The sequence below is a fragment of the Neofelis nebulosa genome, chromosome 4, assembly GCF_028018385.1.
Source record: "Neofelis nebulosa isolate mNeoNeb1 chromosome 4, mNeoNeb1.pri, whole genome shotgun sequence".
NCBI classification, from domain to species: Eukaryota; Metazoa; Chordata; class Mammalia; order Carnivora; family Felidae; genus Neofelis; species Neofelis nebulosa.
This window is the reverse complement of record NC_080785.1, coordinates 23,111,806-23,137,651: the sequence shown is the minus strand read 5'-3', so window position 1 is coordinate 23,137,651 and position 25,846 is coordinate 23,111,806. Positions and strand designations below refer to the sequence as shown.

Below are 25,846 nucleotides of genomic sequence, written 5' to 3'. Positions count from 1 at the left end.
CTTTCCCCTATTACAAATTTTCATGTTTTGAAAAGATCACTTGTGAGTCATCTTCTGTGAAATGGCATTCATATATTTTGCCTGTGAAAAAAGTTAATGCACAGGTGTTCTTGGTACATCACGGATATCAATAGTTTACTTCCAGTTTTATGTGTTGCAAATAGGTCCTCTCAGTTTGAAGTCGGCTTTCTTTTTTTTTCTTTTTTTTTTTTAATTTGAGAGAGAGAGAGTGCGTGCATGCGCATGCGAGCTGGGGCAAGAGGCAGAGAGAGAGAGAGAGAGAGAGACAGAGAGAGAGAGAGAGAGAGAACTTTAAGCAGGCTCCACACTCAGCATGGAGCCTGAGGTGGGGCTTGATCCCATGATCCTGGATCACAGCCTGAGCTGAAATCAAGAATCCGATGCTTCCTGGGGCATCTGGGTGGCTCAGCTGGTTAAATGCCTCACTTCGGTTCAGGTCATGATCTCACAGTTCGTGAGTTCGAGCCCTGCGTCGGGCTCTGTGCTGACAGCTCAGAGCCTAGAGCCTGCTTCGGATTCTGTGTCTGCCTCTCTCTGCCCCTCCTCCCCTCATACTCTCTCTCTCTGTCTCTGTCTCTCTCTCTCTGTCTCTGTCTCTCTCTCTCTCTCAAAAATAAACATTAAAGAGTTGGATGCTTAACCAGCTGAGCCACCCAGGTGGCCCTGAAGTCAGCTTTCTACTCTGTCAAGGGTTTTAAGAACAGAAGTTCTTAAAATTTAATTTAATTTTAATTTTCTTGTCCATCCTTCCCTCTATGGGAAGGTTTATGTTCTTTTTTTTCCCGTTTGTGTCTTATTTAGAAAAATCATTCCCTATTCCAGTGTCAGGAGATATTCTCTATGTTGTCTTCCAAGTGTGTTATAGTTTTGCCTTTTACATGTAAGTATTTGAATCTACCTCGAATTGCTTTTTACATGTGGTGCAATAGGGATTTAATTCCAGTTTTTCCATCTATACCTACAATTGTCCCAGTGACACGTATTGAATAGTCTGTCTGCTTCACAGTAATCTGCCGTGCCGAGTCTGTGAAAAATGAAGTTTCCAAATATGCTTCGGTTTGTTTCTGGGCTCTCTCTGTGCCAATACCATACTGTCTCAATTACTATAGCTTTATAATATGTTTTCCTGTCTGGCAGAGAAAGTCTTCTGTTCTTCAGGATCGTCTTGACTCTTCTTAGGATGTTTGCTTGTTTGTTTGTTCGTGTTTTTGGTATACATTTTTATCAGCTTGTGACAGTTGGTGAAATGGTTGGGTTTTTGACCAGAATTGCATTGGGTCTCTAGATCTATTTGGGATAGCTGGAGAATAAATACATGAAGATAAAACTAAAGGATATCAAAGACAAGAAGATCTCCAAAGCAACCCGGGGTAGGAAAAGATCACCTACTAAGGAACAGTGAATAGACGAATTAATTACCTTTTAACGGTAAAAATGGAAGCCAGAAGACTGTGGGAGGATGTTTCCAATGTGCTGACAGAAAAGCAATAATCAACCTGGAATTGATACCCAGTTAAACTCTTTTAAGAATGAAAGCAAGATAACAAAAATTTCAAACAAATGAAAACGGAGACTATCACGAAAGGAAAGTTTTAAGAGCTATACTTCAAGCAGAAGGAAAATGGCCATAGACGCTAGGTATGTTCTTCCAGGAGGAAGATCAAGAACTCTGGGGTTGAGGGAACTCTTCCGTGGGGAAAATTTGCTGACTTCTCTGATGTCTGCCTTTTACTTCTTTTGGGGATCTGTAGATTCTTACTTTCATGCCCACTCAGTGATGTGTTTTAACGTTTATTTATTTTTGAGACAGAGAGAGACAGAGCATGAACGGGGGAGGGGCAGAGAGAGAGGGAGACACAGAATCGGAAGCAGGCTCCAGGCTCTGAGCCATCAGCCCAGAGCCCGACGCGGGGCTCGAACTCGCCGACCGCGAGATCGTGACCTGAGCTGAAGTCGGCCGCTTAACCGACTGAGCCACCCAGGCGCCCCTCAGTGATGTGTTTTAAAAGTTATTAAAAATATTTCATTTTATCCAGAATTTTAGTGGATAAAATGTTTCATGTGGGCAGGGTTGTTTGGGTGTCTAAACCACCCACTCACGGGAGGTAAAAGTCCTCCAACAAAACTTCTTTCAAGAAACTCTCCCTGTCTCAGCCCGTGCGGAGTCCTTGTTATCTGTCCTCATGGTAGATTGTATTTGCGCCTTAGAGCACATACGCCAGCTATATTTTTAGAATTATTTATATGCTCTTTAAACTAATTGTCTACTCACCCCATTAGAAATCTAAGGTCCAGGTCTGTATTGTTCTCTGTTTTATTCCCATACTTTATTCCTAGTAAGCAAGTGCCTGGCACATTATAGATATGCAGTAGACGCTTATTGAGTAAATGATTAGATGAATAATTATTTTTTGGTTAGAAGCCAATATTAGGTATTAAGTCAAGCCCCGCTGTGTGTCTCTGCTTCATATCCAGCCATTGAAGGCACTGCTTTAGGGCTAGTGAATTCCCATAGAACTGTGCCGTGTAATATGATAAGCCATCAGCCACCGTGGTATTTAAATCAGTGAAATTAATTCAAACGAAATCAAATAAAAAATTCAATTCCTTAGTCTCACTGGCCACATTTCGAGTGGCTAGTGGCTATCCTATTGGATGGCACAGGCACGGAACATTTCCTTTATCACAGAAAGTTCTACTGGAAGTTCTCAAGAATTCTGAAGTGCTCTTCTCTCTTCCTCTCTCTTTTTCTTTTGCTCTCACTCTCTCTCTCTCTCTCTCTCTCATCCCACCCCTAAACCAAATACAGGGATAGTTGTCTTATTATTAGTGACTTAAAAGATGCTTTTGAGCGAGACGATGCTGGGTACTTTTGGTGCCTAGCACCATCCCACTTTTTCTTTTAAATTCCTGAGCTGTTGTTTACTAGGACATTCTTTTATTCCTGTTTCTACTAAGGCTGAGTGTTACTTGGGTGGAAAGCCTAATTGCTTTCTTTTCTAGGTCCTTAAACCCTTTGTTAATGTTTCTGTCTGAGAGTTCCCAAAGCCAGGGTTCTAGGAGAGTTTGGCATGTCTGAACAACTGAACCACGAAATAATGGAGTAGGTCCGGCGGGGTGTGGGAGCAGGGCATTCTGTCAATAAAAGAGCTCCCCTCTCTGCACACATGGCCAGTTAATTGGCCATTCTGGGAAAGTATGGATGGGGAGGGGGGCTTCTGAGAATCGCCGGTGACAGTTAAGTGGCCTTTTGTTGATGTCCTCTGCTGAACAACTTTGTTGGATTTAGTCTCTGCCTTCCCCCCCCCCCCCCCCCGCCTCCTGTGGATTTTCTGTTAGTTTCATCATTTACCATTCACACATCATCTTTCACTCTCTCCTTCCAATATGACTGCTTTGTGTGCTGGCCTCGGCTTTATTCCTGCTATTCCCAGCCCATAAAGGGGGCTGTGTGGGCCTTCAGCAGGACTGAGAAATTGACTCTGCTGTCTGTTGAGAACTATAATGATTGCAGTGACCTTCACGTCTGGCAGAAAATCCACTACCTGTGCCGGCATAATGGCGGCCAGCCGAACATAGAGAAAAGGGAGTCTTCACTGAATTCCTTCTCGTGCTATATGTATTTCCTTTGTTCCCCTCTCTATTCCCTTCTGTCCCCCTTCTCCCCACTGCAACTGGAGTGCTGACCTAAGATGCAGCTGTGACTAAGAGTTAATGCTTGGAAATAATAATACATTCTATTTTGCAGGCTTTGCCAAGCCAGTTCACCCACGTTGTCTCATCTAATATTCCCCCCAACCCCTGTGAGGTAGGGAGGGGAGGTATTATTAACCCCATTTACTGATGAGTAAACTGAGACTTAGAGAGATTAGGGCAGTTGCCCGAGGTCTTTTAGACAGGAAGTGAGCCCATGGTCCTTGTCTCTAAACCCGGAGTTCTTTCAATGGCGTCCACACCCTTATGCGTAAGGGGGACGTGGCCCAGGGGAAGCGTGAGCGGATGGGGAGGGAGAAGGAGAGCAAAAGAAAAGAATTAAATGAGGAGGGAGGAACAGAGTGGTTTCCTGGGGCCTTCCAGCTACTCTTCTCTTTCTCCGGAGAAGGAGGACTTGATGTTCACCAGAGGCTGGCCCAGCAAACCTCCAGGGAGGAAGGAAAGCCAAGAGCCTCGTCTTCCTCTTTTCCTCTTTCCTCTTGCCAGGAGGGGATTTGCCTAGCCGGGGGAAGGGGTGGCCCTAGCTCTGTCAAGGCCCTGCGTGTGGGAGCCACATGCTGGGTCTCCCCCAGGGAGAACCTAACGCCCCTTCTCAGGCCGGGCCTGCCGGCCTTTAGGTGCTGTCCTGTCCTGAGGCTTCGGCCATGCCTGCGCACGAAGAAAGGGCTTGAAGCTCGCCTGAAGGAAGAAGCATGCAGGGGGCCCCTGGAGGAGGCATGGGCCCTGGGCTGTCCCCTGTGGACAGGTGGACACTCCTGGTCTTCAGCTTTATTCTGGCAGCAGCTTTGGGCCAAATGAATTTCACAGGGTGAGTGGCTGCTCCATAGTGGGAGGAAGGGCTGCTGAGAGCTTGGGGACCAGGTGTGCCAGCAGGGAGGAGGCTGTCTTCCTGAGACCTGGCCAAAGTAGAAGGAGTTGGGACCTCACTTCCCATTCAGGTCCATAATCTCCCACTCTCACACTCAAGGGTGGGACAAGCAGCTGTCTTACTGTCCTTCCCCACATGAGTTCTTTCTTCTTCTTCTTCTTCTTCTTCTTCTTCTTCTTCTTCTTCTTCTTTAAGTTTATTTATTTATTTTGAGAGAGAGAGCACGAGTAGGGCAGGGGCAGAGAGAGGAAAGCAGAGAGAATCCCAAGCAGGCATTGCACTGAGAGCCTGATGCGGGGCTCGAACTCATGAACCAGGAGATCATGACCTGAGCAGAAGTCAGACCCAGGCGCCACCTCCCCGCCCCCCCCCCCCCTCCCCAGCATGAGTTCTTAATCTGCAGCCCATGGGGAAGTTTCCAGGGCTCCAAGATTCCCCTGATTCTTGCTTATATGTAAAATTGTTTATTTTTTTTCTGGGGGGATGGTTTCCTCTGATTTTGAAAAACTTTTTTGAATGTTTATTTATTTATTTATTTTTATTAAAAATTTTTTTAAAAAGTTTATTTATTTTTGACACAGAGAGAGAGCGCGAGCATGAGCTAGGGAGGGGCAGAGAGAGAGGGAGACACAGAATCCGAAGCGGGCTCCAGGCTCCGAGCTGTCAGCCCAGAGCCCGACACGGGGCTCAAACCCACAAACCGTGAGATCATGACCTGAGCCGAAGTCGGACGCTTAACCGACTGAGCCGTCCAGGCGCTCTGAATGTTTATTTATTTTTGAGAGAAAGAGAGAGGCAGAGCGTGAGTGGGGCAGGGGCAGAGAGAGAAGGAGACACAGAATCCGAAGCAGGCTCCAGGATCCCAGCTGTCAGCTGTCAGCACAGAGCCCGACATGGGGCTCAAACTCATCAGCTGCAAGATCATGATCTGAGCTGAAGTCAGACACCTGACCGACTGAGCCACCCAAGTGCCCCTGGTTTTCTCTGATTCTTAAAGATGTTAGTAACCCCCAGAAGACTCTGTATCCCTACCATATGGATACAGTATTGTCCTCCTTTGAACACGAATAAGCATTAGGATTTTACCCCAGGCCCTCTAGGGACATGTTTCTCAGCTTCCCAGATGTCACCTAATGGAATGACCCCAAAGTATCCCCATAGTAGTGATTGGAGGGGGTTGGGGGGGCGGGGTTCATCCTCCCTGATATCCAAGCCAGTCAGGGAGGGAGTCAGCGGCATCCCGGGTGGCGGACACCGGAGGTCATGCGCACAGCCTCTCGCGGCCTCTCCACTGGGATGGGAAGGGCTCAGCTTCCTCTCGTATGTTAGCGTGAGGCTCATCTCCCCTTCCATGTCCTCAAGCTCTTGAGAGAAGGCTGGAAGGGGCACAGGGTTTGGACAGACCACGGCCTTCAGCCCTTGTACGAAGAGCACTCGGGGCCACTGTTGGTCTCCCCTGCCCTCTGTATCTATTCTTTTCTCCCCTTCGTTCCTTTTGTTTCCCAGGCCTCCTCCATTCTCCCATATTCCTGTCCCATACTTCCTCCCCTGTCTTGCTGCTGGGTTCATCACTAGTTGTGACGGGCTTTATTTAGTGGCTCGGGTGGTCTGTCCTTGGTCTGGAGCGACCGCTGTCCCATGCTGAAGGACTCGCGTGCTTCCCAGAGTGGCATGTCCTTCTGCTCAGTCTCCTCCAGCCTCCCAGCCTTCCTGTCGGGTCCCCTCAGCCTGGTCCTCAGGGTCCCCTAGCCGAGCCTTCCAGGGAGCCGTCTCAGCATCTCCCTCCACCCTCCCTGTGTCTTTCCAGAGACCAGGTTCTTCGAGTCCTGGCTAAAAATGAGAAGCAGCTTTCACTTCTCAGGGATCTGGAGGGCCTGAAGCCCCAGAAGGTGAGGACTCCTCAGGGCTGGGGAGCAGGTTCTCCACTTTCTTACAGTGGCCTGCATCTCCAGCCCCCTGTCCTGCTCCCCGAACCCCAAACCTGCCCCTATCATATCTGCCAAAGATCACAACACCGTGGAAAATCAAATGTGGGATCTTCTTCAGGAAAGGTTGGGAACACTCGCCCGGAGAGTTGGGTGGCCTTTCTTGGCCTTCTCCTCCGTCCTAGATGGGGAGCTGCCGAGCAGACCCTGTCAGGGGCCACCTCACAAATGACTGGAATGTCCGGAAGCCACCCGGGGAGTACATATGTCTCTGGGTGGGATGCCAAGTAGTATGCAGACTGGACACATCGGTTTCCCCCACTGAAACGGCTCAGCTTGGCGAACCTGTGTTTTATTTGGGTTCGTCCCTGTCAGCCCGAGCATTTGTTTCCGAGAACGTTTGTCCTCTGCGAGTATTCCACAATGGAAAACATTTTCTTCAACAGTTACAGTAGAAGGGTTTTGTTTGAGGGCTGCCGAAGCAACCAGGTGTTTCTGGATGTGGCCCAAAGCCCCTGTCCCTATTCGTTTGAGTGCCCCTATCTACCAGGACTCATAACACTTTATAACAATTCTCTCCCTTTTCCAAGTTGGTGAGTAGACGTAGCATTTGGAGGTCATGGAATCCAGGTCGGGTTCCTCCCCCCCCCTCCCCAGGGCTTGAGGGCAGTGATGCCTCCCCCTTCTGACCAGGGTTCTTGTCCATGTGAATGCCCCGTATGATGAGCTGTCTCACTTTTAGCAACTGTTTAGGGTTCTTGGGGTCCAGGCGAAGTTGGAGTGAGGCTGGGAGCGAGGGTGCTCGGAATCGGAGAAAGAAACGCAGCTCGGGGGTTTTGTTTGCCCCCATCTCTGTACTCGGCCTGAGGGTTTTCATTTTGGAACTGGGGCCCTTTTAACTGTCTAAGAGAAGAAGACTGTCTGCTTGTCTAAGGTGCCCACAGGATCATGTATGAGGACACGCGATTAAACACATCCCATTTTCCTTTCCTTTGTGGCCAAGGTGGACTTCTGGCGTGGCCCAGCCAGGCCCAGCCTCCCGGTGGATATGAGAGTTCCTTTCTCTGAACTGAAAGACGTCAAGGCTTACCTGGGCTCTCACGGCCTTGCTTACAGCGTCATGATAAAGGACATCCAGGTGAGGTCCTGCCCCAGCACCATGGCTAGGGTTTCACCTTCCATGTGCCTTTCTGGTTTGAGCCCAGCCCAGAGGAAAGCAACCCAGGGCTCACAGTGGACAGGTTCTAGAGTTCCGTCTGCATTCTTGTGGACCTGCTGTAGAAGGAACGACACCTCACACTTCTCAGAGAATATGTAAAATCTAGGACAGAGCCCACGGTCGGGGGAGGGGGGACGTCCTCCTCGTGTGGTAGTGGCAGTCACTTGTGGACGAGTCCTCTTGTGGGGGGATTTGCAGCTCACAGCAGAGGAGGAGACCAGGGAGGAGGGAGACAGGAGCAAGTAGCTCGGGTCTTTCCTGGGCACCCGGGGGAGGCAGCTCAGGAAGAGTCCCTTTGCTTTTCTGACTGTCCCTGCCGTCCTGGCTGTCCCACGACACTTGTACCGCCAGGCTCTCGGTACTAGGAGGTCCCAGGCTCCTCTCCCAGGCAGGATCCTCCCAGGGGAATAGCTTTGGGAGGGCTGCACACCCACCCTCGGGTAGGACAGAGAGAGAGCCTTCATCCCGGCCGCGCCAGTGTCCCCACCCGCCCTGGTCGGCGCAGCTCACCGTGACATTTTATTTCTGTTGTTCTGTCTTCAAGGGTATCCCAAGGAGCCCCCTTCCTAAAGCGCTTCTTGTGGGCACCGCGTGCTGGCTAGGCGCCTCTGGCCGCACCCCTCCACAGATGCTGCGGTGCACCTGCAGGATCGCATCCCCAGACATTCCTCCCCAGCCTCGGCGCGCTGCAGCTACTCTCTGAGAACCCAGTCTCCCGGAGCGCACACACATGACATCACATGCCAAGGGATAAACGCATCAGGGGCATTCCTTTCCCGCGAACGCACCGGGCTGGGCCACTTAGATCCATGCCCAGACCTTTGTCCCTCATCGGGCACGTGTGTTTGCTGCTCAGTGCGTAGGGGTGGCCTCTTCCTCTCATTAATCCCCCACAAACCCAAATGGGGAAACTCCCGCAGACAAGACAGGGGACCACATCGAAAGAAATAGCACTGAATTCTCATTTTTCGCCCACGCGGGCATCTTCAGGTTCGCATTGCCTCGCTTCTGCCCCGCCCTGAAAGCCCGCAGCATTGAGCCAGCAGAATGCGAAGAGGTCTCTCAAAATGTTCTGTTGATTTCTGCACATCAGGAATGGCCCCAGAGGCACCTCTGAGCCTGCCCCCTGGCTCCTCTGGAGCTGTCCTCTTCACGTTCCTCGGCCTGTCCTCCCCCCCGTCGTCCCCAGGCTGGAATCCCTTCCGGGGGCGTTTTTACTCCCTGTCGTAGATGCCCTGGACTGTCTGCCCTAACCCAGCCGGGCAGGATTTTCCCCAACACCTCGCTCTGTCTGCAGTGCATCAAGCTCCCATTGTCATACTTAAGATCCCATTTTGGCTTGGAGGGAGCTGGGGAGGGGGGGGTAGGGGAGGCTGCCGTGTTGAGTTGATTTGTGGTGACAAGGGGGAGGGTGTCCAGGAGGAGAGAAGCTCAGAGGCGCTAGCAGGAGGGGAAGGCTTTGCACCACTCAGGTTCTTGGCCTCTAGCCTTACGGTTCGGTTATTGACGCACGGGCCTAATCTCTTCTGAATCTTCCGGATCTCTCCGCCGCAGCGTTTGGCGTAGCGTCTCTTGCACGGCGGGCCCTCAACGGTCTCCACAATGACTCTGTTGGCAGGTTCGGAAAGAGTGTGCCCAGACAGAGGCCTTGCTATTAGGTTGGTCTTTGTCTCCAGGGCCCCCTCTCCTGAGCCCCTCAAGGTCCAGGCTCAGGCCTCTTATCTATCTTTATGCCCTAGCGCCTCCCATGGCACCTGCCACTCGGTTGGGGCTTAATAAATGTTGGTTGAATTCACGGATGCGAGGAAAGGAAAGAAGTGAGGGTGTGTTTGCTCGGCAGCACTAGGCTGAGAGGGAGCGTGAAAAACCTTGATGCCGGCTTCCGGCTTTCGCTTTGGCCAGGGGTGCTGGAGATTTTTGAGGAAGGGAAGTGTTCCCTGCTCCCCGCCCTGCCCACCCCCACCCTCCCCTAAGCTGTGATCAGACGCGTGCTTGAGATGGAAGAGCTGGGTTCGTTTGTTCCATCTACTGATATGGAGATACCTACTGAGTGCAAGGTGCAGGAAACACAAAGACAGGAACTCCGGTTCTGGTTCCGTATCCAGGGGAGCTGGGTCGCGGGGGTGGGGAGTGGAGGGGAGTAAAGCAGTGATTACAATGGAGTGGATGAGCTTGCTGATGGAGCTGATGGCGTGCAGCAGGTTGCTATGGGAGCCGAGGACAAGAGGCTCTGCACGTAGGGAGGCTCTGAGAAGGCGGTAATTACGGTGCGGTGCGGCTGAAGAGCAGGCGAAGGGGGACCGGGAGGGGAAGGGCGCCCCCCGCCCCTCCCCCACCCCCCCCCACCCCCCCCCCGCCCTGTTGGCAGTGAGGCCCGACCAGATCACAAGGGGCATCCTCTGTTGGGTGAAGAGGTCGAGATTTATCCCGAAAAATCATGGGGGAGCCATGGGAGGGCTCTGACGGGATCAGATTTGCATTTAAGGAAAACAATCCCTCTGACAGTGACAATGTTGAGTTGGGGACAGGAGCAGGGAGAGACTGACAGGCAGGAGGGGGCTGAGGAAATTGCAGTGGGCCAGGCAAGAAATTATCTGATTCCGAATGAGCTCTATTTGCATTCAATTTTTCTTCACCTCCCCCTTTTTTCTCAGCCCTTTGGTTTTGGTGTTGTTGTGTGTTTTTTTTTTTTTTTCTCTAGGATGAGTCACCATGGAAAAGCTTCACTTGAGCAATCAGCTCTGTGGATTTTAATGGCTTTTTTCTGATTACAAAATTAATAAATATTCATGTTAGATAATTTGGAAAATAGGGGAAAGCACAACGGAGAACACAAAAATCACCCGGGCTCTGAGCATCTAGAGCAAAATGCAATTTAGTGCAAATATTGCTTTGCCAATTTCCCCCTCTCTACTGGATCATTCTCATTAGCATACAAATGTAGAGTTATTTCTCTTACCCCCCAAAATCCTCTCTCGATCCCGTCCCCCCCGTCTCCAGCTGTCACCCCATTTCTCGGCTTCCCCGTACAGCACAACTCTTGGAAATACGGGCCATACTTGCCACCTCCATCCTTCTCCGTGGGTGGACTGTCCACCCCTCACTTCACCAAAACTGCCCTTGACATTCGTCACCCACAGCTCCTACGTCCAACTCAGTGGCCAACTTTGAGTGCCCGTTGTTCTTCCACCTTATTTAGCACAGCTGGTTGCTCTCTCGTCTTTGAAACATGTCCTGTCTTGGCTTCCGGGACACCGTCCTCTCCTGGATGTTATCCCATCTAACTGGCTCTCCTTTGCATGTCATTTTCCTATTTCCCAGTTCTGTCCTTTGACTTCCCCTGGATCCTCTCATTCAAGATCATGGCGTTGGATACCTTCAGCCTCCTGAACATTCCCATACCAGACTCCTACACTCACCCTGAACTCCAGACTTGGGTCTCCAACCGCCTCTTCCTCATTTCCACCTGCCTGCCTAACGGGCGTCTCAAATGTCACCATTCCCAACCGAGCCCCGCCCCCCGCAACTTGCTCCTCCACAGCCCTTCTCTGTCTCAGGAAATGACAACACCATCCTTCCGGTCACTCAGGCAAGAAGCCTGGAGTCGTCCTCAACTCCTTTCTCGCATCCCACATTCAGCAAATCCCGTCAGCTCTCCCTTTAAATTGTATCGTACCAGGGCACCTGGCTGGCTCAGTCGGTTGAGCGTCCAGCTTTATCTCAGGTCATGATCTCACGGTTCGGTTCGTGAGTTCGCGTCCTGCTGTCAGCACAGAGCCTGCTTCGGGTCCTCTGTCCCCCTCTCTCTGCCCCTCCCCTGCCCCATCCCCACTCTCTCAAAAATCAACATTAAAATAAATAAATAAATAAATAAATAAATAAATAAAATGTATCTTACCATTCTATGCTACCACCTTGGGCCAGCACGCCGTCAGCCCCACACCTGGATTGTTCTAAGAGTTTTCTAACTGCTGTCCCTAATTCCATCCTTGCCTCCCTGTTGCCTAGTCTCAAAACAGCACTCAGAGGGGTCCTTTAAAATTATTATTATTATTATTATTATTGTATATTATATCCCATTATGTCACTTCTCTGCTTAAAACCCTCAATGACTTCCTAACTGAGGGTAAAAGCCCAAGTCCTTAGAATGGCCCTGAAGTACAACACCCCCGTCACTGACTGCTCTCCCCTGGCTCGCTCTGCTCCAGAGACCTGGACCTCTTTACTGTTCCTTGAACTTGCCTGACCCATTCCTGCCCAAGGGCCCTTGATGAGATTCCCGTCTCGGGGCCTTTGCACTTACTGGTCCTTGTGAGTAGAATGCTGTTTCTGCAGATACCTGCATGACTTATTCCCTTGCTGCTTTCAAAACCTTGCTCACAGGTGAGTCACCCCCCAAATTACTGTCGCCTGCCACCCTCCTCTTGCTCCTCCTCATGGCTACGTGCTAGGCGACGCTCCAAGCATTTTACGTGTATTAACCCCTCTAAGCCTCACGGGAACCCCTTAAAGAATGTGCTCAAGTGTGTGCTAACGTGACCCCCATGTTTGAAGGCACAGAGAGAGATGAATACTTTGGTAAACCGAGGCCCGGAGAGATTAGTGCCCCGTTAGTGATGGCGTCGAGATTTAACCAGAGGCAGCCCGGCCCCGGGCCCTGCACTCTTTGCTCCTGAGCCATCTGCTTCCTCCACAGTTGTCACTGTTGTTTGTGTGGGTGGTTTTAACTCTGCCTTTGGGGCAGTGAAGCCACCGGTTCAGCCTTGACCTCTGAGGGGGTCCACGCTAAGAACCCCGGGTCTGTAGCCACCCACCACGTAGGCACAGACTGCATTTGCTACCAGCCACGCAGCTGCTACTGCAAATGTTGGGCCTGTTAGAGAAGGCCAGGGACACATGAGGAGGGGTGACTGCTGCTGTCACGGAGCGGGGGTGGGGGCGGGGGGGGGGTGGGGAGATGCTCCCCATTCACCGTCACCCGGAGCCGCGTCCATTTTACGTCTGCGCGGCTGGAGTTCAGCGGCCGAGTGCTGGTTCCCTTCAGGCGTCAGCTTCGCCCTTCCTGGGCCTCCCGTGGCCTCCTGCCCTCCTCCATCCTGGAGGTGCTGTTCTTTGCTTAATGTTCCCGTCCTTCCTCACCCCTGTCATAAATTAATTCACACCAAGGTATTACTTTCCTTGTCAGGTTATGGCTTCCAGGGAGGCAAATGGCTTGCTTCCGAGTCGTTTCTTTTTTTTCTCTGAGAAGCCTGACAGGGCTGTAATTAGGCTTCCCCGAGCCTGTGGCAAGACTGCGTTCTCAGTTCTCCCCTCTCCCCTCTCGGCCTTGTGAAGGGAGCCAACATCTGTGTATTTTTCAGGCCAGGGTAGATTAGCGTTCTTGGGATTGGGGCCCAGCTGTGAGGGCTGAGCGTTCCCAATTTGTGAGCGGGTGTCACATCCATTCACAGGGCTGTGAGGGTGTTTGGAAAGTTATTTGCAGTTTGGTGCCCATTTCCCATTTGCCCCCAAGCCGTTCTGTGGAACAAAGAATGGCCTCCTGGGAGCTGTTTGCTGCTGTGGGTGTCCCTGGGCTGTGGGAAGAGCTTCCCAATTTCTCCTCCCTGTCCTCCACCTTTTCCCACCGCCTCAGGTCCTCCGCCAGTCCCTAGGAAGTTCATCTCGGTGGGACTGGAGGGGGACTTCCGGGTGCACCAGCCCCGGGCTGCTGGCTCCCTGCGGCTGCTCACCACAGCTGGTAGTGCCCGGCCCAAAGTGATGGGCACACACTGGTCACGGTGGGCTGCTGAGATTTCCGTTGGTTTCCTGGGAGAAGACAAGCCCCCTTTGTTAGAGTGTCCCGGGGTGGTGCCTGTGCCAGCAAGGGTCAAGGCTCCTCCAGGCTTCCTTACTTGCCCAGCAATCCCAGCTTTGCCCAAGTGGGAATGTATCCAGCTTAGCTAATTCAGCCAAAAAACACTGCAATCACAATTGCCTAACGTGTGGTCGGTGCTCAAAAAGAAAAGAAAATGAGGCCCAAGCAGCGATTTCCAGTCCCATTTTTAAATCTGTGAACTTGAGGGTTGTGAGCAAGCTGACTGGGGCAGCAGGGTGAGTGGGCACTGGACAACGGCTTCATCTGCAGGGATGGTGGTGATGCTTCTTTTCCAGCCCTGGGACTGACGAGTCCATGGCTGCTACTTTATTTTAGCCATTGGGCCTTTTTGTTTTTGTTTTAGTATTATTTATTCATTAGAAGATTTTACTTATTGAAGTAGGAGAAGCCTGCTGCCAAAATATAAAAATAGGGAACATTTAAAAATTGCTTGAAATCATAATCTTCCTATCCTAACAAGCATTGTTTTCATAGTGGTATTTTCTGACATTTTACTGTCTTGTTTTTCTATGCTCAGGGTATTTATTGCTTTTTTGTTATTTTTTTCAAATAGTTTTTTAAAATGTTTTACTTTTATTTATTTTGAGAGAAAGAGAAAGAAAGCAAGTACAAGTTGGAGTACAAGAGAGAGAGAGAGAGGGAGAGAGAGAATCCCAAGCAGGCTCTGTGCTGTGAGCGCGCAGCCCGACGTGGGGCTCGATCCCATGAACCGTGAGATCACGATCTGAGCCAAATTCAAGAGTTGGACTCTCAACTGACTAAGCCACCCAGGCACCACACTTTTTTGCTATTTCAGAACACCTTTTAATTGCAAGAATAGTATGATGGATTTTTCACCTGTTGTTAACATTTTACACATTTTCTTGCCCTCTCTGTACATACACACACATATACATACCTACACACACACAGATAAACATATAGTGGACCCTTGAACAACCTGGGTTTGAACTGTGTGGGTATACATGGATTTTTTTTTGATAAATACAGTACAGTACTATAAATGTATTTTCTCTTTCTTATGATTTTCGTAATAATATTTTCTTTTCTGTAGCTTGTTTTATTGTAAGAATACAATATATAACACATATAACATACAAAATATGTGTTGTCTGTTTATGCTATTGGTAAGGCTTCTGGCCAACAGCAGGCTATTAGTAGTTAAGTTTTTTGGAAGTCAAAAGTTATGTGTGGATTTTCAACTGTGGGAGAGTTGGTGCCCCTAACCCTCTCATTGTTCAAGGGTCAACAGTATATACCTATAGGTATGTATATCTATCTATGTGGGTGTATATATGTTTGTTATTTAGTATTACATATAATATATACATTTATTATTCTTATTCACCTTTAGTTTTGATAGCTAGCCAGCCTTAAGGAACCCAAGGCTAGGAATAGGATGTCTGGGCTCTTACCTCACCTTTGCCCCTTGTTGGCTTTGCCATTAAGTCCCTTCACCTCTCCAATCTGTTTTATCTCTGAAACACGAATAGTGAATTCCTGCCCTGTCATTTGGTCATCTGACCAGACCAATGGAGATAATGAGGATAAGGATGCCTGGTAAACTGAAAGGCTCTGCCTGAAGCAAGACATCATCAAGACTCCCTTGTGTGACTTTGGGTTGAGGTCTTCTGCTTTCCCAGCACCCTTTGTGGCAGAGAGGCCGAGGCACTTCCCATGCTGCTGGTCAGTGCAGAGTGCTGGGGTGCCTCTATCCCTGGGTGCCAGTGTAAGGGTATGAGCCTGGGGTGAAGGGCACTTGCCCACCTCACTGAATCCCAAGCTGGGAAGAGTGTCCCAGAATGATGTGGGAGGGCAACCCAATCCAACTGTATGCCCTCCCCATGGTCAGTGGGAAGTACTGTGTGTGGGCGGAGTACCAACTCCAAATGATACCCAGGACATTGCTTTTGGTTCATCCATACTTGTGTTTAAGAGGCAGTTAAGACAGTAAGTAAAAGATTGTTGGCATATTGGTTTGTAATTATTTGGATCAGCTTGCTCCATAGCTGGTTTCCCAAATGGCCTGGACATCAACTGTGTAGGCTACCCCCTGGGGGTAGAGGAGAGTGGGTCGGGGGGCCCTCTGCTCCCCCAGGGGGTCCAGTGTACGTGGTTCAGCTTGAGCCTTGACTCAGCAGTGTTCATAGAGGGCAAAAACAATGTTGGCAATAGATCACGAGCCCTCTTCTAGAATACTTTCATATCCCTTATTACATCTTATCCTATGAGCTGGGCAGGGCAAGATATTGCTATCCTCATTTCCATGCTGAGGAAACTAAGGCCAGGGCTCCACAGCAAGTCGGTGGCGGACTTGGAATGCAGCTCTCCGGACTCCTCGCCCCGTGCTCATTTGGGAAATGGAGGCACGAACACCAGCTGGCCAAGCAGAATCATCCAGCAACCGGCATCTCCTCCCACTGCGCAGCTCACACTCATGGTGGCTCGTTCTCCTGTGTCGGTGGTGTCTTTGGGCGCGGCCCAGCCGATGCGGGGTTCGGAAGAGGCCTGCCTGGCCCGGTTCTCCCCTTCCCTTCCAGTATGTGCTCTTGCCTCCTAGGTGCTGCTGGATGAGGAGAGAGAAGCCATGGCCAAATCCCGCCGGTTGGAGCGTAGCACCAGCAGTTTCAGTTACGCCTCTTACCACACCCTGGAGGAGGTAGGTCTGCCCAGTTGAGCTCCGGGCTCTCTTGTCCCTTTGGGCCCTCGGGGTCTCCCGACTCAGGCAGAGACTAGTGAAAGACTCTGAGGCCCACGGGAGAGTGTGAAATGACTCTTGGGGAGTCTCTGGAGAGCAGAGCAGACACTGGGGGAAGGTCTGTCAGGCAGACAGCTTCAAACAGGTCCGGAAGCCAGGATTCATATAGGGATAGAGAGAACTCAACAGTACAACCCAGGGCAGGTCTGGGACTGAGGAAAGGTCTACTAGGCAGAACACTGAGGTAGGGATGCATCACTGGCCAGAGCAGAGCAGGTAGTGGCATCTCCAAATCCAGCACTGTGGCTGGGGACTCAGGGGTCTTGACTTCTCCACAAGCATTTCTGGTGTCAAGTGGCCCCAACTGTGGGTCCTGGAGCATCGAAGGGACAGGAAGCCAGGCACATTGGAGAGCCATTTTGTAGAATAGAACAGAGTTGCCTCAGTTGGAGACGATTCTTGCTCCCAGTTACAGCCTGCCTTTCTGGACACCCAGCCCAGAAAGAAACTCAAGGCATAGGTTCCATTTTTATGAAAAAGATGTGATGGGATTGACATTGTCCCCTCTGGTATCACTGTCATTACTCTCCCGTTTCACATGGCCTGGAAGAGAAGATCCATTTTTTTCCATATGTTTGGTAATTCAATTATGTACATTGAAAGAGTGAGGGAAGGGGTTAATATGGCCTGTCAGTATTTACTGACATCCGAGATAAATAGTCCTGCCTTCAAACGGCTTAGAATCTCTAAGGGCCGAGAAGACCAAAACAGCTGGGTCTGTGGGGTCTGTCAAACGGACTGAATGGGCCAAGAGAGTGGAAGCAAGAGAAACTTCCACCCTGAGAGCCTTGCAGGTTGACCCTGGGGACTGGGTAGGGTGAGGACACTCCTCTTCCAGAAAGAGGCTCAGCTCTGCACAGGGCCAGTTGCCTTCGACACCAGCTCCGCGTCTTTGATGTGTGCAATTCTCCCGCCGGGTCCTTTTAGACCCTCAAGGGAGGTGGGACAGCACTGGGAGGGTGGAGTGGGGGAAGGAGGATATCCGGGGAGAGCCTGGGCCCCGCCCCTCCCTGCCTCCCTGCCTCCCTGCCTCCCTGCCGGTCTGACAAACTTCATTCCTTTCAGATATATAGCTGGATCGACAACTTTGTAGCCGAGCACTCAGATATAGTCTCAAAAATTCGGATTGGCCACAGCTTTGAAAATCGGTCCATTGTTGTCCTGAAGGTAAAAGCGGGCAGTGTTGACCACCAGACTCTACAGTGAGAGCCCCTGGCATAAGACTGAACTCACGTAGGGTCATGGCAGGGTGGGAGTTTTAGGGACAGAGAAGATGTGTATACTCCTGCCCTGAGGTGACCCACAGCTTTGGGGCTGTGGTGTTCAGGGACCTACTCTTGTAGGTATGGACAGGTGATGGTGCAGCAACCTGGCAGGTCCTGGGTCAGGAAGTAGGTGGGAGGGTTGCAAAGGAGATAGAATTGCAGGGTGGTGGTCATCACCCCTGGTCTTGGGAGGTGAATGCGGGTGAGTCAGCATTCTCCCTATTCCCTTGGTTGCTTCATCTGTGAAATGGGAAGGGAGATAAATAGAGGCCTCATTTACAAATGATTGAGGTCATCTGGCTCAGGCAGCCCCACAGATAGGCCCGAGTCTGTGGGGAGACCTCCCAGCCCTTCACGGGGGCCACTGGAAACAGTTGGAGCAAACTTGACAGCGGCAATGGCCTTGGTCATGAAGAAGGCAGGATAGGTAGGAGTGTGGAGTCGAGCCAAGCCAAAAACAAGTCTTAGTATGTGCCCTAAAGGGCCCCCTCGAGGCACTTGACGTCCAGCTCTCAGACAAGACGGCGCTCCAGCTCTCGACAGCCCTGGGGGACTCTTCCAGAGGGCCAAGTGTTCTCATCTAACTTGGGACTTGACCTCCTCATTCCCTGCTTTGATTTCCCCCAGGGGCTGTCCGTGTCCTCTCTTTAATGTGACCTAGGACCTTGCTACTCAGAGTGGGGTCCTGGCACCTGTAGCAGCACCCCCGGGAGCCCGTTAGAAACGCCCAACCACAGACCCCTCCCCAGACCTACTGACTGAGAATCTGCATTTTCGTAAGATGCCGGGGGATTCGTGTGCCCTTTAAAGTTTGAGAAACACTAGTCTCAGACACTTTCAAGCCTGGGAAGCTCTGTGCTTCCAGCTGGATCACCTTGCTTCCCCAGTGCACCACTGTGTCACCGGGGCTCCCACGCGTGTGCACTTCATGGACCCACGCACAGGTCCCTGCATATACAGCCCCTGTCTCGGGACACAGGGCCGCCCCAGGCAGTGCCCATACACCTGGGGCCACCTTCTGGGAGCCTAGGGACAGCTCTGTAGCTGTCTCCGTTCAAACCTGTTTGGGACCCGGTGCTTTTACCCAGTTTAGCACTGGAGGACCTCAGCGCCGGGCCATCTGGATCGACACTGGAATCCACTCCCGGGAGTGGATCACCCATGCCACTGGCATCTGGACCGCCAAGAAGGTCAGCACAGATGATGGGGGTGGGGCTGGGGTGGCGGCTACTCGACTATTTTAGGGCGCCCCTGGTTGCGAGATTGTACTTGGCTCGTTTAAACCTCGGGGGCTCTCTACTCCCCTGTCCTTTGGAACAGCTGCCACGCGCTCTGGCCTTTTGCAGCGCAGCGCCCACATCCACCCTCCGCCTTCTAGTTGTTTAACCTCCAAGCCCGCAAAGAATGTATCTGATGGCCTGATGCCACCCCTGCCCGCGGCCACTGGCTGTGCAGAAGTCCTGACCTACCTCAGAGGAGAGCCTGCCAGCGCCTCCCATCCCTCACCTTGTACCCACTCTGCCCTGGCCTGCAGATTGTCACTGAATATGGCAAAGACCGCACGCTGACGGACCTACTGAACGCCATGGACATCTTCATGGAGATCGTCACCAACCCTGATGGGTTTGCGTTTACCCACAGCATGGTGAGGACATTCGGGAGGGAGAGGGTCAGGGGTCAGGGTCAGCTCTGGGTGGGGGGTGGGGGGGGATGCAGGAACGGTACTACAGCTGCGACTCAACCCCTGTCCTGCTGCCCAGGGAAGGCCACTGTTGGCAGCCTGTCCTCGGGCCTCTCCCCACACCACAGCTTTAACCATAGGTGATCCGCAGTCTTGGCCCAGCCTCGTAGCAGCCCCATCCTGCCTTAGGCATTCCTTCCTTTTGCCCCTCTCTGTCCCACCAGACACCCCCCACCCCTTCCTAGGACAGGATGTCGGAGGCTTCCATCCCTGGGAAAGGGGTGAATGTCCCCCGCCCTGGGCTTTTCAGAACCGCCTGTGGCGGAAGAACAAGTCCACCAGACCTGGAATCTTCTGCATCGGTGTGGATCTTAACAGGAACTGGAAGTCAGGTTTTGGAGGTATGGCAATCTGCTGGACCTGGGGGCAGGGCTGGAGAAGGTCGTCTTGGCACGTCTCTCACACAGTCAGGTTATGTGGACTCATAACCGGAGAGGCAATGTAGTTAGTTAATGCGAGTGAATCATGGCAGGAACAGGCAAGCACACGCCTAGGATTGGCTGTGCGATATGGGGAGGGGTTGCACATGCGTGGGCAATGTACGCATCCGCTCCAGCTTCGTGGGAAACGCGGGAAACGGCTCCTTGCTGCAGGGGTCAAATCCTAAATATGGCAGGGAAAGGTACAAGAGAGTCTTCAGGTTGTCCCTTCAGGAGGGACAAGATAGTCTTGCTGGTTGTTGAAAACCTAGCGTTTATATGCCCCCCAGATCTCTCCAGCCCTTCCTTGTAGGGAGCCCACCAAGAGAAAATGCCTTCAAACTCATTTCCCGAGAGTCATGACCTGAAATTTGCCCTTTGGGGAGGCCAGAACAGTAGTTTAAATCTAAAATAAGCCAAGTTCTTATCATTGACACTGACTTGAGCCTGGTTTTTACTTTCGACCCAGTTGCTTTGTAATCCTGGGCTGATGGACTGGTGCGTATCTGCAGGGCCATATTTCTTCCAGGCAGAGGTGGGCAGCTTCCTCTCAAGTTCTTGGTGTTCTTCCTGATTATCACCCTTACCACACCGGGGACATAGGGATTAGATGGGGAAACTGAGGTCTCCAGAAAGCCTAGGGACTAGTATGTGGACCCTGGGAATGCAGCGATTTGATGAATGGGATCCTGGGTCTAGCCAAGACAGGTTGCGTGGGCACCCCCTATTCTGGGGGTGTAGTGGGGTCAGAGTTTGGCTCCACAGGAGGCAGTGCCATTGCCGTGGAAAAGCAGATCCGCAGATGGATGGCCAGACCAATGAGACAGAACATTGTAGATCTGCCCATCACTGAAAATCTAGCTTCTCTCAGTCTGTTTTCATTGAAAAATAAGCGTCTAAAGCATCCAGAGCAAGACGCTCAGCCCATGGTGTGGGGGCTGCCTGAGGATCTGGCACTGTGTGTGTAACCACGTGTGTAAGGGAACACAACCGTGTAAAAATGGGTGTTTTCACCTTCAAATGACCAGCCACTTTGCCCCAAGTTGCAATCCGCAAGGGCCCCTCAGAACCGGCTGAAGTGAGTACCCACGGACCCTGAAACAGACTGGCTAGCAGAAAGACAAATTACCTTTTAAAGAAAATAACTTTTGTGTGTTTCACCACAGGGGGCTGGAGGAAATCAGTATATATACAATGTAAAAAAAAAAACAAAACAAAAACGTATGGAAAAAAAAAAAAAAAAGCCCAGAGGGGACAAAAAGCTCCCATAATCCCACCACCCAAAGATTACTGCTTTTAATAATTTACCATGTCCTTCCAGAGATTTCCCCTTGCTACAAATTACATTTTCAGAGAAGGAAAAATAAATAGCTAATGAATCCATTAGCAGGTACTTGTGACACAGGCAGGCTCAGAGGACTTTGACTATGAACGTCAGAGAGAGGCAGGCAGCTAATTCCCATTTGGTCAGGGGAAGATTAGTTTATGCTGCTTAGCTCAAACCAGAACTAATGGCCTGAAGTGTTTCTCCATATTTGGGCAAAGCCACCTGGTCGTTGGCAGGGGAACCGCTTTCCTTGCGTGGGCTGCAAACGCAGACAAAGCTTTCAGCCTCCCCCGCTCTGCTCATCTGTTGCTGTTTGTCATTCAACAAGTGTAGCAAGCGCAGAAGCTCCCGGCAGACACAACAAACAGGGCCACTGTCCAGCCTGTGGGGCCGCTCCTCACCCTTGCTTCCTGCAGGCACATCCCCTTCTCACCAGGGTCCCCGCCCCGGGGCGAGGACCCGCAGACCGAGGGGGGTCTCACTCCCCGGTGACAGAATTGCCTCCGGGCCTGACTGTGGACAGAAATAGTGTGTGTCTGGGTTGGTGACTCAGGCTGGAAGATTTTGTTTATGGTTTTATCATTGCCTTAATTTAATTGCTGCATAATGAGTAATCTGTAGACCATCCCTCCCACTCACGCTGCCCTCCCCTGCGCTCTTGGGGAGGACCGGTTTGCTGCAATCCTAGTGCAGCATCCGAACCAGTCCATGGGCCAGGCCCCCCAGTCCTCGGGCCAGTGCACTGCCCTGAGGGTCTGGGGGCGGGGTGGGGGGGGTCCTCTGGCATCCTTGGGAGGCTCCAGAAGTTGGGGTGATCCCTGACCTCTGCATTGGGCTTGTGCGCAGTCATTTCAGGAAGGAGGAAGAAGAGGAAGAACAGGGATGGCTCCTTCCAAATAACCCCCAAATCTTGACCAGCCCACAGCCCAGCCCCCCATGACGTGGCCCCTGGGGAGGGCAGGCAGACAGAAGAGGAAGAAAAGAAATGGAGAGCAAAGAAGGGCAACAGAGTCGCTGAGTCCTGGTGTGGTTGGCCCTCTAAGACTAGGGTTTGTGATAAATACCCATGCAAATCTCAGTGGCTTAATATAGTAAAAGTTTGTTTTTCATGCACAGGAAGCTCAATGTGGGTAGGTGACTCTCCTTGGCAGCTTTCTCCCAATCGTGAGAGAAGGATCCGGGATGCTTCCTCCATCTAGAGGTTTTTGCTTTCAACCACATAGACTGAGGAGAGTGTGGAGAAGTCATGCCTGCTCTTAACAGCCTCCAGCTAGAAGTGACACCTCATTACTGCTCACATTCTCGTTGGCCAGAAGTAGTCACATGGCCTCAACCAAACTGCAAAGGAGGCTGGGAAATGTGGAGGAGTCGCTGGATATTTTGTGAGCAGTAAGTGTCTTTCCCAAGCCTTGGAATTTGAAGCCTCTGGGTGCTTTTCTTTTTCTTCCAGGAAATGGTTCTAATAACAACCCCTGCTCTGAGACTTATCGTGGGCCCTCCCCTCAGTCGGAGCCAGAGGTGGCTGCCATCGTGGACTTCATCACATCCCATGGGAACATCAAGGCTCTGATCTCCATTCACAGCTACTCTCAGATGCTCATGTACCCTTATGGCCGCTCACCGGAGCCTGTTCCAAACCAGAAGGAGTTGGTGAGCTTGGCTGCTGGGGGCTTGGGGGAGGCATCAGGCAGGCTCCCACAGGGTTGAGGCCCTCACTCTGAAACCGGGGTCTGGACCAGTTAGTTGACCCCACGGTAGGAAGGAGAGGAGAGCTTCTTGTGCTCCCATGTAGTCAAGTTCAAAGCCGGAGGTGCTGTGCTCCCTTCTCGTGAGAGTCATCTGCATATCCAACTTCCAGGACGCCTGAGTTCCCGTTTCTCAGCAGCTGGTGAGGGTGTGGGAGCACGGGGAGCCCCGGCCTCTCACCCTCTGGATGTAATCTCGCAGTACGATCTTGCCAAGGACGCAGCGCAGGCCCTGTATGAGGTCCACGGGATCCGGTACATTTATGGCAGCATCAGCACCACCCTCTGTGAGTGAGCCTTGCCCTGGCTGCTGCTTTCGGCACCACATCCACCGGGGGGGGGGGGGGGGGGGGGCGGAGGGGGGATGGGCAGGTGCAGTCTCTTTGCCGACTGGCAGCACTGGTTGGCCACAGGGCCATAGGTCTGACCGGGCTGAGTCAGAGCTGGTTTCCAATCGGAATAGAGGGGTGAGTGGTGGCACCCAGAAACAGGCAGCTGCTTCTCTACAGCACTAATTAATGCCCGACTCCCAATGCCTGGCTCTGTGATGGTCCCTGAGAGAGGAGATCTTAAGGGTGGTGGCCTCGAGGAGCTTTCCCTTTGCCGGGGGGAGAGAATGGGGAGAGAGGGCAGGGGGTGGCCCAGGTTGAGGCCTGGGTCAGGAAGCTTGATGTTGTCCGGGGTGAGTTGGGGTCAAGCTCCCAGGGCCCACTTACCACTCGGGATGCCTCTTAGCAAAACACCCTGTTCTTCCTTTGGGGGCCATTTCTTTGCCCTTTTTTTTTTTTCTTTGCCCTTTTATATCCAGATGTGGCCAGCGGGATCACTGTCGACTGGGCCTATGACAATGGCATCAAGTTCTCCTTCACCTTCGAGCTCCGGGACACGGGGCGCTATGGCTTCCTGCTGCCGGCCTCCCAGATCATCCCCACGGCCCAGGAGACGTGGCTGGCGCTTCGGACCATCATGGAACACACCTTGAATCACCCCTACTAACAACACCACCGGGGGCAGAGCAGGAAGGTTCATTCCCTTCCCCGAGGACCGGGGCTCCTCCTGAAACCCAAGTGATGCCTCCTGTTCCCCACACCCCAACCCTGACCCCTTAGGAGATAAATACAAGTTTGAACAGGCTTGATGGCCTCTGGGGCTGGCCACCAACCCCTTTGGGCTCGCATTGAGGAGGGGAGAGGGGCACTTGAAACGCCTCTTCAGTCCCCAGGTACTCAGGAGGGTGAGGGGCCAGCCGACCTTACACTTGCTCGTCCTGCAAATGTGGGTCCTCCAGGCCCACGGCAGACAACGTACCTGCTGGGGGCTGCTAGTAGGCACATTCTCCCCTTGGTGTTTACATCCTAAGATGATCCTGGAGGGGACAATGTTTGATCAAAAGCAGTGGCTCTCCGGTGGCGACATTTCCAGCACCTTGAGGGAGAGGTGGGGACGAGCAGGCAGCTTCCTCCTCTTCCTGCTTCATTTCCTATGTTGGTAGGGGTCAGGGGTTCATTTCAGACTCCCCCTCTTTGAAGATCCCATTCACCCTCTAAAGGAGAGTGAACAAGTCACTGGTTTGCGACCTGTGCCTCCTGGGCACCCTCGCAGTCTCCGGTGGTCCTGGACAGAGTCACGGCCAGTCAGGGCCAGCACGGCGAAGCACCACACATCCAGGGAGAGGAAATCCTCTTTTCCCCCCCTCTTTGCCACAGTCACCATGGTTGTCCTGCGCTGAGCGGTTAGTCCCTTGCCCGGCATTTACTAAGTAAGCACTTTATTTAAGGGAGAGAAGGGATAATATTTTGAGACAGAAGAAACAAGATGCACCCCCTCCCAATCCTGAGGTTTCTTTCTTTCTTTCTTTTTTTAGATTTATTTATTTATTTATTTATTTATATTATTTATTTTGAGAGAGACAGAGACAGCATGAGCAGGGGAAGGGCAGAGAGAGAGAGAGCATCCCAAGCGGGCTCCACGCTTGGCAACGCAGAGCCCGACACGGGGCTCAAACTTACGAAACCATGAGATCATGACCTGAGCCAAAACCAAGAGTTGGACGCTTAACCCACGGAGCCTCCCAGGCGCCCCTCCTGAGGTTTTTCCTAATACTTTCCGCCTTCCTCCACCCCCAGGGAGCAGAGATAGTGGGTCTGTTTGCCCCGCCCTCAGGGCAAGGCAGGTACTCTGAAGAAGCTGGAGGTCAACAGCAACGCTGGGTGGGTCTGTGCACGTCCGAGGCAGAAAGCGAGACTTGCATTTGCAAGGGCCAGACTTTGGTTTTGTTGCAAAAGAGGAGGATTGTGCGTACCCGGGAGCTGGCCCCTGCAGGACACAGAGCACGGGGTTTTACTCTAAATCGCACACATGGAAGAAAGGAGGGTGAAGTGAGAACAAGTCCCTCTTTCCACCCTAAAAGGAGATAGAGGTTAAATTGGTAGATGGAGGGGATGGGTAGTGATCAGAACTCTAGGTAAGGCCCAGGTCCGAAAGGGCAATGAAGGAGCAGGTTAACAATGGCCGAGCCAAGGGGTCTAGGCAGGTTATTAGAGCGTACCCACGAGGCTGGGTACACTCTGAGCTGTTTAGCGCTCTGAGCAAAGAAATGGTGAGGAGGCCTGGGGTGGAAGCAAGAAGGCCGAGCCCGGGGGCCATGCGGCCAGCGGCCATGGCGGCACAGTGGCCATCGGCTGGGGATGCCTGCGCCCAGGACCTGCCATGCCATGAGGAGGCCTGAGCAAGTCAGGGTAATGAACACCTGAAGAACCCAGATCCTCTCCAGGGGAAGAGCCAAAAGAAGAAGGGAAGCATCCCGATTTGCGCTGTGGTTTCTCCCAGGAGACAGATTTTTTTTAAAGCTGGAAGTGATTTGAGCGAGCTAGAATTTCCAAGCTAAAGTTTTCTGCTATTAGCGGGAATATGAGGCCATGGGCTAAATTAGTGTAAGCTACAGATAAATAAAGCAAGTTATACCTTTA

The 25,846-nt window shown here is 51.9% G+C and overlaps 1 protein-coding gene across 1 annotated transcript; it reads left to right on the top strand.

Annotated features, from left to right (window-relative positions):
• The first annotated feature begins 2,758 nt into the window (after window positions 1-2,758).
• Window positions 2,759-25,846, top strand: CPA5 (carboxypeptidase A5). The gene is made up of 12 exons (XM_058724262.1): window positions 2,759-3,829; window positions 4,332-4,543; window positions 6,411-6,492; window positions 7,532-7,666; window positions 16,183-16,281; window positions 17,446-17,547; window positions 18,734-18,835; window positions 19,180-19,290; window positions 19,637-19,727; window positions 22,583-22,782; window positions 23,080-23,164; window positions 23,686-25,846. The coding sequence occupies exons 2-12, from the start codon at window positions 4,428-4,430 to the stop codon at window positions 23,871-23,873; spliced, it is 1,311 nt and encodes a 436-aa protein (XP_058580245.1). The 5' UTR covers window positions 2,759-3,829; window positions 4,332-4,427; the 3' UTR covers window positions 23,874-25,846.